Source organism: Amphiura filiformis, chromosome 20 (assembly GCF_039555335.1).
Source record: "Amphiura filiformis chromosome 20, Afil_fr2py, whole genome shotgun sequence".
NCBI lineage: Eukaryota > Metazoa > Echinodermata > Ophiuroidea > Amphilepidida > Amphiuridae > Amphiura > Amphiura filiformis.
The window spans coordinates 55,343,137-55,358,919 of NC_092647.1; the positions used below are offsets into that span (position 1 = coordinate 55,343,137).

Here is a 15,783-nt window from a genome sequence, read left to right on the forward strand (position 1 = left end):
GCTGAAAACCATCTAAAAATCTCATTTTTGTTCAAAAATAATACAAATCTATAAATCACCAAAAAATGATAATGCCAACCCCTGCCAGATTGACACTTGCCAACCTGGTACAATTGGCAGATGCCAATGATTTCTGACACTCTGGATATTGATGGCAAATGCCAATTTGGCCCGTGGCTGCAAATGCCTGGTTGTGCGTACCCCTTGCACATTCTTCTTGGCCGAACCTGGCAAATGCCACATTGGCATCAGTTGGCAAGTGCCAACCTGGCACTATGTGGCATATTTTCCCTGTGCACACATAACCAAACTTGCTGCGTAGGAGACTAACTCTAAGGCCGCACTCGGCGTCCAAATCCAAAAAGTGCGAGATATTTCGAGTGATAGAGGTGAAGTTTATGATGTTGTTTCTTTGCAAATGTCCAATGTTTTTCGCGTCCAAATGTATTGGGAACTTTCATAATGATTGCATATTATCATTTTGGAAGAAAAAAAGAAAAAAAGACAAATTTAAAAAGATCGTACATTAAGGCTTTAAACTGAGTGTTTTCCCCCACGGACGTGATGGTGAATATATTGGAATAATTATTCACGTGGAATTCCGGAACGAGTTAAATACGTAGAATTGTACGTGGCTTGTTAGAAATGGAAATGCTGCAAATAACTTAAAACAGCTCAAACGACTATATCAAAGGTTGCAGAAGAGATATAGATAGGAATTTATTCCGTTATTCCAGGGGAAAGCTAGGCACACATGTTACCAAAAACCCTCATGTTGGCTTACACTGCATTCCTTATGACCTAACTTGTCGCATGAGTTGTTAATATTCACAAGACCTTCGAACCTTCTTCTATATGTTTCGGGCATAATGTATGTTCTAACGCTATTTTGTTCGATTATTTCTTAAATACTTACACTGATATATATTTTATGGCAACATAATGAATGCATGAATGGTGAATTCTGCACTTATAATAAATTCACAGTAAAATAAAACCACTGACAGTCTTTTCCTTCACCAATTTTATATAACACCATAAAATTAATTATAAAAGGAAAGAAAATAATTGATCCATGCATGTTTTCACCAAATACTCTTAAAATGATGTTCTTTTAGAATATGCAACAACAATTTGAAACAGACATTTCAACTGTGAGAAATCAACCTTTGTAATTGGGGTTTTTGACTACACTGTATAATGTTACGAATCATAATAATTCAAGGCCAAAATCACCTTTTACCCGAAATCACACGAATGCAATACAAAAATACACTGTTTGATTTAGTTAACAAAATCTAAGTCTTTAATTGAAAGTAAAATCCAAGTGGGTTTTAATGTCAACGTGGACAAATTTCCAATGAACCAATTGCCTAAGTTGGCCGCAATCATCTTTGACTTCTTTTGAACCAAGCCACCATAGGACTGCCAGTTTGACTTCTTCATAATTATTACACTTCTCTATTAGTAGAGCTGAGTAAGTTTCCCTGACTTTCCCCACAGAATACTTTCTAATTCTAATTGAATTTCCAACTCTTCTAAATACCTCCCCACCGATTTCAGTTACTACAAGTTTCTTTTTCAACATAGATTCATCAAAAATATCTTCCCCGACCAAAACATCAATCAATGCATTTTCAATTATTTGCTTTCTTGTAGCTTGCTTTACTTTCAAGTCATAATGTTTAGCAAATGCTAATAAATTAGGCTTCTTCAACTCACCAAACTTCTCCCAATTTATAGTTTTAAGAAACTCTTCTGCATTGAATGCTATACTGTACTTTCCCGGACGAGCCCCCAATTTTGTTACAAGTTGTAATAACTCAAGCCCAAAATCACCTTTTACCCGAAATCACACGAATGCACAACAAAAATACACTGTTTGATTTAGTTAACAGAATCTAAGTCTTTAATTGAAAGTAAAATATGATTTGCGCCGTTCTCCAAACATTGAATTCCTTGCGCAGTTCTCCAAACACTTAACTCCTTGCGCAGATGTTAATCTCTTTCTCCAGGAAACAAGCTTCTTTCCGCACTGCTCCACTTTATTGACAGATATCTTGTTTTATAAACCAGACTCCAGCAAGTCTATCATACACTCATAATATCCTTCGTGGCTGTATGAAAATAGCACATTATTGACTATGCAAACTGGTTCAAATGTACCTCATTTTGTAGCACAACGATGATCAACACGTAGAAAGATTACAACTCTCATGATATTCTGCAAAGAGCAAACTAAAGCGTTCCACTTTTATACTCAGAATCTATTAATAGACCATTCCGTCATTCACTTCCTGGGGGATTTCCAAATTGATGTCATCATATCCATTTTACAATCTAAGGGATTTTCCAAATGATGCAATGCAGAAATGTTCTGGAATAGTGGGGATTTTCCAAGATAATTAATTACTCTGATTGAGGTTGTTTACTGTAACCAAAGGGGTTTTCCTAAAAACATGTCATAACACACAAACTCTTGGTTTCCTCTTTCTATTATTTCTCATGGCATAGTTTTATGTTGTAAACAAATATAAATAATCAAATTAAATTGCGCAGGGCACATCACAATAATACTCAGTTTAAGATGTTTCAGGTTACTTCTTCCATAAATAAAGTACAATGTTAAAGTGATCAGTATATAATATTGGTCCATATGGGTAACGATCATTCCTTCTTGGGGAATATAATCATAACAAATTCCCTTGGTAACAAAAAGAATAATACTATACTTCGTAATACAATCATCATAAGAACAGCAACTTAAATTGACGTCAAATTAATCATGTTAATGATCGTTTCGATGATCAGTTTTATATTCAATTATTTACTTACGTTTTTAATAATGTTATCACAAGACAACTTGGCCCTCTTCTGTACTATTTACACGCAATATTATTGTTCTAACTGTTATAATAGACACGCAAAGAAACTTCCGGGTTTCGACCATAGTCATTACCTCATTGAAATACTATATTCGGACGATGTATAATATAGTGCGAAACGCTTGCCGCTACTTTACATTTACATGAATGTGACTGATAAATCATCACTATCAAATATGGATTATTACAAATGTCTGTGGAATTTGTGTTTGTGATAAGTAAATCTCCAACATGGACAAATCTCGGAAGAAGAAGTAAGTATGTAACAGACCGCGACTAAATTGACTAATTATGGCATGACTGAAAACAGAGCTAAATTGATCTTGCAGCGTTTGAACATGTTGAATGTAAAAGGAGATCAGAAAGTGATGTATCTTGAAGTTTCGTGAATCTTTCATTCAAGAATTTGTATTTTGTGCGACAACGATTCCCTTTCCATTAATCTTGCCTTTAATGGTACATGAGTGTGCTGTAGTGTTGACATGATAATTCCAAAACCGTTTTTATCGTTAGTATGTTTCCTGTATTGTTGTAGGTCCGGTCCCTCTGATTGTACGCGTGTCCATGGTATCAGTGCCTGTAACTTGTACGCAGAAATATTTCTTATGGCACAGATTGATAATACACATGATATAGGCCAACAACTAGCCAGACTTTTTGGGACAACTTTCCCAAATACCCAAATAAAACATTGATATGGTTATTAGTATATCACACATGAATTAAACGTTACGCGACGCGCGGGGGAGGAAGGATGTATGTGGGGTGGATGGGATATGTAGGGGTGGATATCAGTGGCGTACCAGGCAAAATTTAAAAATAGATCGAGAGCCCACACACACTCATCCTCCGCTTATACACTACTGACCAACGCTCTGCAGGGTCGATTGTTCTATTGTTTCCGATTAGAGCGCTGACATATTGGAAAATGTTGCCAATCAATATTCATGAGAGTGTACATTCAACGTCCAGTTTTCGAAATTGGGTGACTTGTGCTTGGCAGGTGCGAAATACATCTGACTGGGCTCATTAATTACGTAACGCACAACGGCATTGATGTCATCGAATGGCTGCTTAGTGCTGTTATGTATTAAGTTTTATAATAATTATTATTACATTTATTTTCCTTTCTTTTCTTTCTCTGTATTTATTCTTTCCTAGGCCTACACTAACTTTATCACTCCCTCGCTATCCTTCTCACTTGACTTCTTCCCCTCTTTCTTTTCTTTTTGTCCTCTCTCTTCTCCCTGTCATTCCAATATAAATATGTCCTTATCTTTCTATTATTTTATTTACTTCTCGTTATTTCTTTCTCTTCATTTGTCCTCTTTCTCCCTTCCTGTAGGCCCCTCATTCTCCATATCCCTCCTCCCCTTTCCTACCTCATATCCCCTCTCAAGACTTCTCACGGGGAGAATCTGCCCCACCTCCTTCCACCGCCGCTATTTCTATGCCAATCTCCTTCTTAAAATATAAAATAAATGGACATTTGTGAAAAAAACCCTTTATAGGCCTATACTTATACTTACATGTATACGCAGCGATTACCATTATAGAATACTATAGACATGTGAACCTGGCAGCTAATACATTCTGATATGTAGTCGATCAGCAGGGGCATTCAATTTATTTAAATGAAGCGTCTAAAGTCAGGTGGGTGATAAAAAGATTATATCGACAACTAAAGCCTCCATTATAGACTTCAGACCCGCACAAGCGCACATTTGGGATACGTGAGTACAATGGTACCACTTTACACATGACTGCCCTTAGTACACATGACTGTGTTGTGGTCACTTATCTATACTCGCCTGTTGGGAAAAGCGTTAATATGATGCCGGATCAGTGACCAATTTAATGGCGGAACCCATTCACTGCCCTTTGTTCGAAACAATGGTACCACTTTTATGAATAGCCTGTCGCAACTTCTAATCGGCATCAAACGAACAAAAGATTATATAATCTATTGCGACTCTATTTCTATTTAAAAGCTCTTTGGTCACACCCGTGTGCTGTATGAGAACAAAAGGTACCGCTCACTCAAGTAGGCGCTCACATGACATTCTTTTGATCACTTATTGACAATAGCCTGTCTGGTAAAGTATTAATACGCTGTCAGGTTAGTTACCGATTTAATGGCGGAACCCTTTTGTCCTGAACAAAAAGTACCTCTCGATGAATAGCTTGTCGGTAAATCAAATTGGCACAAAGGAACAATGCGTTACGTAATCTATTGCGCCTCCACGAATATGATAGCTCCATACTACTTACTGCATCACAAATTGGAAAGTTTTGTCCGGATATTTCTAGGTTGGTACGTCACTGCGCGTACGCTGCTTGACAAAGTACGAGTACGTTTTGTGATCCACAGCTTCATCCCTCAACTTACTCCTCCAAAAATGAGATTTTTATACCATCAGAAACCTATGACAACACAATGTTTGTGTATAACCTGTCGTGCTGATTCAGTGGTTTGACAAAGTCATCGCCGAATAAAATAGAAATAAAAGTTAAATATTTTCCGGCTGTTGACAGCCTGAACAAAATACGCGTAACTCGCAAACTCAATGTTTTTTGATAAGCTTTTTTGTGTGGATATCTATAAATCATACCGTACAAAGAGAATGCTAGAATCATGAAATACATATTTAATGGTATCTGGTGTGCCTGATTTCGAATAAGAAGTGTTGCTGGAATGTGATAAGTACAATTTTAGCTGTAAGTCAACGGAACAAAGAGATGTTTTGTCGAAGTGTAAACTAATCTTGAAATCCTAAATGTGTATTTTTTTCAAACTTTTGTTTTTATCCGTAGTCATGGTAGTAGACAATCCCAACCTAATAATGGGAGGCGTAAAACATCGACTCTGACAAGTAACATTGAAACCGTGTCCACAGCAAACCCCAATATAACCACCTTGATCAAAACAACGATGCAGACGATGCAGCAAAACACCGATGCAGCATTTGACAATAGAGGTATACTGAACTGAGTCTTTATTTTATAACTTTTATTACTAACTAACTTGCAAATTGGTTTTCATCCATAGGATGTTTTATATTATGACTGTTTCTTAAATTGTTTTCCCTTGTGGAGCGATTTCTGGTATTAATAAATCTGGATTTCTAGCCCGCGTCGCGGAGTGAGGAAGACAGAGAATCATAAAACCTCCATGCACCTTTGCGATTACCTTTACGATTTAGATAACTCGGCTTAAATAATTGTTTTCAAAAACTATAGCTTTGGTATTTAGAAAAAAATCTGAAAAGGGGCCCTACTCATTTTGAGCATGATGATAATTTCGACCTTTTTACTAAAATATTCTGTTTCAGGTTATCTCTCGCAATCGGATCCACCACCAGCTAACCAGGAGTGTTCGATACATTCACTGATTGTGCTATCCGTCGTGACAGGATTGACAACTTTGTGCGCTATCTTGGCAGTCATGGCAGCATGTTATTTGAGAAAAAGAAGTCGAAAAGCTAGAAAGCCCAAAGATCCTGAAGCGTAAGTATAACATAGAATTTTATACGGCCTTCGATGTTGTTAAGCTATTATTCGCCATTGCTAACACGTGGATGATGTACTCCGGGGGAATACCCAGCCTCCCATTTCCTTACCATAATCATGATAATGATACGGATGTAAATGCAGGGTTTGATCAAAATGATTACCGCCATTGCAGATAAGGACTGTACTTCAGTTCTGCAGTAGTCGGTATTCCGCAGAAATGTCTGATGATGTAATGTATGTGCACCTTTACGTATCGTCCTTGTCTCAATCCAATTTCGAAAATTTGAGAATGCAAGAGAAACTCATCTCATTTATAAGAAAACATGCAAGGTATGTCAAAGAATCTGTGCAGTGAGTTACAGGGTTTGATTTTTAAAATTTTCTTTGACTTTAGGAATATGGATGCAGATGAGTGTGCAATTTACATGGGAGTAATGCAAGGAGACTCGGGATTTTCAGTTGCAGGTAGGTCTACGTCAGGTCAATTATTATGAAACATAACACAATAAGTAATAATTGTTTACGAGGAGGGGGAACGATTTCAATTGTCTGTAAATGGAGTGGTGTTAGGATGTAGCTATTTTTTTAATAGTTAAGCAATATGAACTCCAATCGACCATTACCTACACCATTTAACATTTAATTTGCTCAGCCCCATTTCGTTTTTTGCAATTTGCAGTTTGAGTTTGTTTGAGAGGTTTCGATGTCTTACGCCTCTTACAAACGCTCGTCTTAATGGCAGAAATCCCCATGATGGTAGGTCGAGTCCACTGGTTCTTCAACAGCCACGTATGGCCATTTTGTTCCGGCCTGTTTAATAGTTTTGAGACTATGGGCCCAGGGGCCCAGGGACCGCCGACTAAGGCTATTGAAAATAGTTTCTTCCCCACTACGCATGCGCGGCGCAGTCCCTCATCTGCTTGAAGGACTCGTTTTTTTGTTCTGCGCAAATAAAATACGAAGTTGTCAGTATTTCATTTCAATACACAGGCTTGGTTTTCAGTACGCAGACTGAAGATTACCATGTTCTTTCAACACATATTCAAGTGCAAGGCTTACAATTTGTTTTTATAGAAACCGAAAATAACGTGAGATATCCATCATTTTCTATCCTGGTATTTAAAGATCTATTGCCTGAATATCAAATAGCAGATAAACCATTCTACGCTAGCCCACCTAGTAAAGGACAAGAGCGCGAGCGGCCACTTCAAATCACCTCATTGCAACCATGTATTCTAAACGTTCAGGAATTCCATAGAAACAGTGGGACATTGCTTGTTTTATTGTCCCCCTTAAAATAGGATTTTTATTCTGCTTGGTCGTTACTAACAATAGGGTAGTTATCATTGATTAGTAGCGATTTGGAAAGGCAAATCTATTTTGTAACTGGCGATTAGTGGTGTGATAGCAGATACAAGTGATTCGATACAGGGCGTATTTCTATTGGTTAGTTTCCCGCCTGCATTGAAATCATTATTTACCTGGTGTTGACGCTGTGCCCGAGGGGTGGGTTGGGACACAGATATCTGTTGACAGGTAGTTGACATGATGACATCATTGGCTACATGAAAATGGGTGGTGGCAATTGAACCGAAGATTTTGGCAGGTTAAGGTCATCGAACTTTGTACAGGGTCAAAATTTCAAACTTGCTCAAATTGTGTTAAAAACCATATGTATTCCTCTAGTCACCATAGTCATAAGGATTCAGAAAATGTTTAGGTTTTTATTTTCTAGCCCATGAGGAGTGACATATGTCAAGAACTTATGTAATATGTACCTAGGCAATAAAAGACAGCCACATGGGCCAATCAGTGGTTCATTGTTTGACCTATCTAGAATGTACCATTCTTGAGTTATTATACCGAATAGTTTAGAAGTCAAAAGTCAACAATAAACATCATTGTCTCATTGAGTCTCTTTGAATTATATATATCTTCCATATAGGATCCGTTGAGAATCGCACATACGAAGATGTTCCAATGGACGACGATGGTCTCAGATTCGCTGGTAATCTTGTTGTCAACGGCATCAAACGAGACAAGAGAAGCACTGATAAGTCTGTTAGATACTCTCTCACTCCTGACCCTAGTATGCTTACGGATGCAAGACTCCAGCTTCATGGACATGATGATGATGATGACCAAGAACTACAAACATACGAAGAAGTAAACTTCAAAAGTAAAGAAACGGTACCAAAACTTTACGAAAATTTGAACGACGCCATGAATGGTGATGGTGAACACGAAACTGAAAGTGACCTTGAAAGTAAGAGTGATAAAGTTACGGAAACTAACAAAAATGGTAAACGTCATAAATATGTATCAGTAGATTACCACGAGGACGACGATACAACAGAAGAAACTTCTTCCGCTGAAATGCTCGAAGGGACCTCTGATGAAACAATGCCAGACCAGAAATCAGATTTGCAAGCCAAGACTCCACTCTACTTCTGCGTAACTTTAAGTGACACTCAAAGTGACGATGAAGGCGACAATTATGAAAGTACTGGAGCGACCAACCTGAATGATGTTCGCCTTGAAGATGCAGACCAGATAACTAATCGGAAATTTGGAGACGGTGACCATCATATTTCCAACCAGAGAGCAAGATCAACTTATTTACAATCTACAAATTTGGCGCCAAAATTGACAAATCAGTTTTTATCGGTTGCAGCGGCAGATGGAAGACCTCGATCGTGGAGCGAAAGGGGGACTCTGAGTACGGGGAATACGTACCAACAATTACCGATGTCAGCGCCTGAAGACAAAGAAAGTAGTGTGTATCAAAAACTGGATAGAGGTTTCTTGTGTAAAACATTCAGCCATCCAGTATAAATTAAGGTTGATCAATTTAGTGTTTAGTCGAAACGGAATCTGATGTAGCGATGTTTGTGCTCAAATATTGAGTGAAATAAAGCCCATCACACTCACAGGAGATCCCAAGGCTCATTGTAATGGGTTTTATTTTTCCCTCATATGCGTGATTTTTCCTATGAGGGGGAAATGGCGAAAACTCTCGTTCGTTTGGGCCTATTATTTATCATAACTCAACATCTGCAATACATAATTATAGAAATATAAATGTGTCCAGTGGCTTCCTTGGCTCATTTCCTATAGGATTAATGTAACTGTAAGACCCGACTGAAAATATTGCATTATTTGTACAAAAAAAACACCATATGGCCTGAAGGCTTCGACTCGCTTTAAGCACTATAATTGCTTGTAAATAAAAGAGAATAAGAAGTGTGTCAAAAACGCAGCTAAAATCACGCGACGGAGAGTCCGCATGATCGAGTTTCACTGTTTTTTTTACACCTCACTGTGCTAAAAACAATACTATTTTTTGTCTTGGCGAGGCAATGACGTCAACGCACGAGGCAAGTGTTACGCGTGCGCGCTCGCATCTATGCGGCATTTTTAAATGCCAGTGATTTGAAGTTGCGCCCAATTATATACGCTCTGACGTCATTTCCTCGCCGAGGTATAAAAAGGTATTTTACTTGAGCAACGGTAAACATGAGCTAAATATTGTAAAGTTGCTTTTCACACCAGGATTTTATCTTGACAAATATTGCCACTGGACACCGCCGACACAAAGGTGAACAATCGTGTATAATTGTCAAACTAATGATTCGTTTCAAAAGATTAGGCTACGGCAATGGCAAATCGCAATATTTTAGGTAACACAGACATTTGAACGCGTATACTTATACTTCGAGAATACCGAGGTCAGACAAAGTGAAATTGGCGAATGATGGGAAGTCAGATTGTCAGAATGTAGGTAACATTCAAATTTTACTATTTGAACTCGGGCCCGTGAAATTTATGAGTGGCCCATCTCCGCCCATGGCGCGAATGGCCCTTGAAGATTTTGGCTTGTTGAGTTCAAGCATTGTGAAGTGGTGTTATATTTTAGGTCAAAGAAGGCAATGCGAAATGTGCGATTTCTTGTATTGCATTATTTTGCAACTTTTTTCCGGCCGCTTTGTAATCGAATTTCCTCATTTTTTGGCGACGACTAAAAAATGCGCTAAAATGAAAATTTTTAGAACTTTGCGTGGACTTCTGAGGATTAAAAAACCCAATAAATTATGGTGGACGATGTATAAAAGCCAATTATTTGTAAATATAAGTTATTAGGATATGAACACATTAGCTTCGGTTAAGTACTGGATAGAAAAAGAAGCTCATGTTAAAATGTATCCAATGCTTGTAAAGAAGATCATAATTAAGTATAGGATAATGGCCAAGGATTAGAACGTGAGTGGGTAAGAATGGCTGAGCCGCGGAGCGGCGAAGCCATTCTTACCCACTCACGTTCTAATCCGCGGCCATTAACCGACTTAATACACACCTATGACGTCGCGCTATTGTTTTACCGCTCCATTATTTTTCACGAATGGAGTGTTATTGAAATAGGTTGCTCTTTACAAATTGATCAATTACTCATTGATGCCGGACAATACACTAATATAATGATCGTACTAAATTTTAGGAAACAAATGTTTTGATCTTGACTTGCTTTTCACAGATTGCATTGTAAGGGCTCGGATAGCGACGTTTTTACGTATTTTGTTTGTGGCACCTAAGAGCAAATCAGATTCGCGATACAATACACATTTTAAGGCAAATTATTAAAAATTGATATTTTTGAAATTTAACAGTCCTCAAAGTAAATTGTATAAATCTAACGATATGCAGTAAATAGTAGGAAGTTGGGTTGAACAGCCGTCAATCATATGAAAATTGTGACCTTCATTATTAAAGATATAGATTTTTTCCTCAAAACACTAAAAATGTAGGTCTTTTTGGAAACAAATGTTTAAGTTCTATATGAAAGGTCAAATTTTCAATTGAGTCGGCTTTTCATCCCAGCTACATAGGCCTATAGTTTAATTACATATCATTAGATTTATAAAGTTTACTTCGAGGACTGTTACATTTGGAAAAATATAAAAATATGAAATTTTAATAATTTGTATTATATCGCGAATTTCACAAAATCAAAATTATTATTATTATTAGATATAGGGACAATCCTCGTATTCAGCATGCAATTCGATATGTCTGATGTGCTCTCAGGTCCCATGACAATACTGTGCAAATGTTGCTATCCGCTTCCTCAATTTATTGTATTAATGAAAATCATTTTCTTCTTGTTTTTCGTATCATTGTTTTGCATGAATGAAGTGATGATAACAATACCGCACTTTTCGCAAATACTTGCTTTTCAAAAGTGCAATTGATATTAACACTACATTCGTAAATGCCAGTACTTTTTCCCTGAAAAGTATTTGCTTTTCAGAGAAAAGAGAAGGGCATTTACGAATGGCGTGTTATTGGGATCATCGCTCCATTCGTGGAAAATAATGGAGCGGTAAAACAATAGCGCGACGTCATAGGTGTGTATTAATACAGGAATAGATGATAACCTTTCATCACACACAGACATGTATATCTATACGTGGCACGCGTTGAATAAAGCTACATGTACTTGATAGCAACTTATTTATTTATTTGAAGCAACCATTGTGACTGTGTGATGTGTGATTTTTGTAAAGTTGTGATAAATATTTGGTGTGGTTGAGGAATAAATCAGCTATCACATACTTTTCGGATTTTGACAATTGACCATACCGTTCTCGAAATATAAGAATTTTACGAAACTCCATCATTTTCACAGCTTCCCACGGATTCAAGTATCAATCGATGCTCTGTTCAGATCGGAGTGCTAATCATTGCGCATCATCAGCGCACGAGGCGTCAATTAATAGTCATCGTGGAACGGATTGAAAATGATGTAGTTTCGTAAAATTCTATTATTTCACAAACGGAGTGGTCAATTGTCAACATTCAAAAAATATGTGATAGCTGATATGTTCCTGAACCACACCAGTTATTTAATTATGTTTAGTTGTGGCGTTTAAATACCCAAACAATTAAATTTCTGACGATACAGTTCTTTCAGGAATACCCTGTACAGAAGATCATAGTGTACAGGAATAGATGACAACCTTTCATTATACGATGCACAGGTTGAATAAAGCTACTAGATAGCAATCTAAATTTATTTATCTTTTGCAGCAACAATATTAGTGACTGTCTGTTGTGTGAATTTGTTAAAAGTTGTGATTTGAAAATTTCTCCAAAGAAATCCTTTTACACCGTTTGGCAAGGTGGAAAATCAATCATCTTGATTCTTAAAAGGTTCAGTAAGTATTTCTCTTTCAAGTCATAATTCGTCGTCCGTATTCCATAGTGGCGTATAGTGGGGCGCCGCGAATAAACAACTTTTCGAGAAAATCGGGTTTGAAGAAATGCCAATTTAAAATCGAGTTGTGTAAATCAGACATTCATTACATTTTGTAAATGATGTGAAATTTCTGTAGTAAACTAAATAGATTTTATTGTTATATATTTTTCAAAAGAAATAAATACATACAATTGCTGGCAAACTGACAATAAAACTATACGTCACTATGGAAAACGAACAAAACGCAATACCCTAACCTTACGTTAACCGTACGCCACCTCGGTCGCCGTGTAATCCCTATGGCGTTACTTTTCGTCGTTCGTATTCCATAGTGGCGTATAGGCCCGATACGCGTACGCCACTATGACATACGATTTTTTTCATTTTTGCCGATATTTCATAATTATAAAATGTGTATAAAAAGTGGCGTATGGTCGATACGCAACTATGGAATACGAAAAATGTCACTTTGTAACTATACGCCACATTTAATTAATTAATTACTAATTAATTAGCTAATTATGACTGATGAGACTTAGAAAAATGAAAGAGAACATCATTAAAGACATATGTGCCAATTTTCAAAAAAATGACCAAAAATCACTATACGCCACTATGGAATACAGCCGACGAATTAGTCCGTGAAACATCTAAATTGAGGGCAGCATTTCCAAGTAACCAGCAAATATGCAAATATCTGCATAATAGAGGCATAACTAGAGTTCATTTATTTTTTTCAAGAAATTAGCCCTAATTAATTAATTAATTATGAAGATTAAAATATACTTCTATTTTGCTTGTACTACATATGTGCCAAGTCTCAGCTAGATAGTCCTTACTTAGCAAATTAACTTTGCATAATATGGAGTATGTAAGGGGTAGTGCAATAATTATGTGTACCCCCGGGGTGGTGAATTATAGGGGGGGCAAGCATTTTTTGGCAAGTCGAAAGGGGGGAGGGTTTTGGCACAGATATTTTGGGCATCGTTTCTATATTACGCCCTAAAAAGGTGTTGGAAAACATTAGGAACATGTTCAAATATGCAAATTTTCCTGCTCGCTACGCTCGCATTATATAATAAGACAATTTAAGGTTATAAATTAGGGTTCCCCCAAAAAACTTAGTGTGTAAAGGGGGGGGGGGGACAAAGATTTTTTAGCGCGCCGAAAGGGGGGGGGCAAAGGTTTTTGGCACGTTGAAAGGGGGGGCAAGCAAGTTTTGCCAGACCACTTTGAGAATTCACCACCCAGGGGGTACACATAATTATTGCACAGTCCCTAATTAAATCATTTGGACTCGCTTTCAGTTTTCTGCGCCGCTAAATTGGAGTTAGCAGAGCCAAACTTAAGTACAAGTTTAGTATCCTCTTCAACAATATGATTATTTAAAAGGTGTTTTTTTCTAGGATTAGTGGGTTAGGGTTAGTGGGTGAGGGTAGGGTTAGGGTTAGTGTGTTAGGGCTAGTGGGTTAGGGTTAGTGGGTTAGGTTTAGGGTTAGTGGGTTAGGGTTAGTGGGTTAGGGTTAGTGGGTTAGGGTTAGGGTTAGGATTAGGGTTAGTGAGTTAGGGTTAGGCTTAGTGTCCCAGTATCAATACAGCAAAAACAGCAAAAAATCAAAAACATCAATACAGACGGGCCGGTAGGCCCGAGGGTTATGGTTAGGGCTAGCGTAACCTTAAGGCTGACGGGCTGTCTGTACTAGGTGACGGGCTGTCGATAATGAAAATATCCATACTTAGAGATTGCCCGTCACCCATTTTATACTAGAATTTCCCTCATTCTTCAGGCCCTGCCCTCTATCGGTGGCTAATTTACAGTTTAAGCTTGTTTGCTGTTGTATTGGGAGCAACATTGTTTCTTTGTAGGCATGCGGCGCAACCTTGAACAATATTGTCTATGAGCTAAGGGCTCTTCTTCTTCTTCTTCTTCGTCGTCGTCGTCGTCGTCGTCGTCGTCGTCGTCTTCTTCTTCTTTAAGGGAATGCTGCTGTGCTGGCTCCAGTTGGAGTGAATTCCAGTCTCTAGAAGTTCTCGGGAAGAATGAAGACAGGAAGACTTGTGAGCTGCAATGATGTCTCTGAAAGCGGGTGCTATGACCTCGGGTGCATGATGTGCACTAGGTAGTTGTTCCAGTTGATGTCAACGAGGCTGAAGCGGATCTGGTAGAGCATGAATAGTCTGGTCTGTAATCTTCTGCTCTGCAAGGTTGGCCATTCGAGATCTTTTAATATGCTTGTAACACTTGCTTTGCGAGCAAAGTTATCCAGAACGAATCTTGCACTACCTCATTGTACTTGTTCCACCTTGCGTATGTTTCGAGTGTGCGGGTCCCACGCCGCTGCAGCAAACTCTGCAATTGGCCGAACGTATGTCATGAAAGCTGCCTCTTTGATTTTGCGGCAGCTGCACTTGCTGAAGTTGTGGAATAGGACGGCACAAGTTCCCTTTACTTTCTTTGTTGCTATGTCGACATGGTTGTTGAAGTTTAGTTTACTGTCTAGGTGCACTCACAAGTACTTGGCAGAGTCGACTACTTCCAGCACTTGACCATGGATGTTGTAGTCGGCAGTTACTGGTTTGCGTTTGCAGGTCACTCTCACAACTTGGCACTTCAATTAGCGTTGAAGTTCATGAGCCACGTTTGTTCCCATTGCTATAGGGCATCCAAGTCTCTTTGAAGGAGTTGCGTGTCATTGGTTGAGGTGACATTCCTGTACAGTACGCAGTCATCTGCAAACATCCTTGTTGACGAATTCGTCACACAGTTTGGCAAGTCGTCGATGAATATCGTAAACAGGAGAGGTCCTGCCTTGGGGAACTCCTGATGTTACTTTGGCCTCTTCACTGATTTGACCTTCGACTACAACCTCCTGTGTTCGTTGGCTTATGAAGTCTTCAATCCACTTTAAGATGTTACCATGGACTCCGTAGTGCTCTATCTTGTGTAACAGCAATCGGTGAGAGACTTTGTCGAAAGCCTTAGCGAAGTCAAGTAAGAGAAGGTCTGTCTGGCTTTTCTCGTCCAGGCCCTTACCTAAGTCATGCAGTGTCAGAATCAGCTGGGTATCGCAAGACCTCTTCTTTCTGAAACCGTGCTGCGCATCTGAAAGTATGTTGTACTCAGTTAGATGG

The 15,783-nt window shown here is 38.3% G+C and overlaps 1 protein-coding gene across 2 annotated transcripts; it reads left to right on the forward strand.

Moving 5' to 3' along the window:
• The first annotated feature begins 2,975 nt into the window (after window positions 1-2,975).
• LOC140142037 (uncharacterized) lies at window positions 2,976-10,624 on the forward strand. Of its 2 annotated transcripts, none has more exons than XM_072163949.1 (5): window positions 2,976-3,143; window positions 5,700-5,863; window positions 6,218-6,392; window positions 6,793-6,863; window positions 8,344-10,624. In XM_072163949.1, the coding sequence occupies exons 1-5, from the start codon at window positions 3,076-3,078 to the stop codon at window positions 9,231-9,233; spliced, it is 1,368 nt and encodes a 455-aa protein (XP_072020050.1). In that variant the 5' UTR covers window positions 2,976-3,075; the 3' UTR covers window positions 9,234-10,624. The 2 variants fall into 2 exon arrangements, with proteins under 2 accessions (XP_072020050.1, XP_072020051.1); XM_072163950.1 differs by having other exon boundaries at window positions 2,976-3,139.
• Window positions 10,625-15,783: the final 5,159 nt, after the last annotated feature.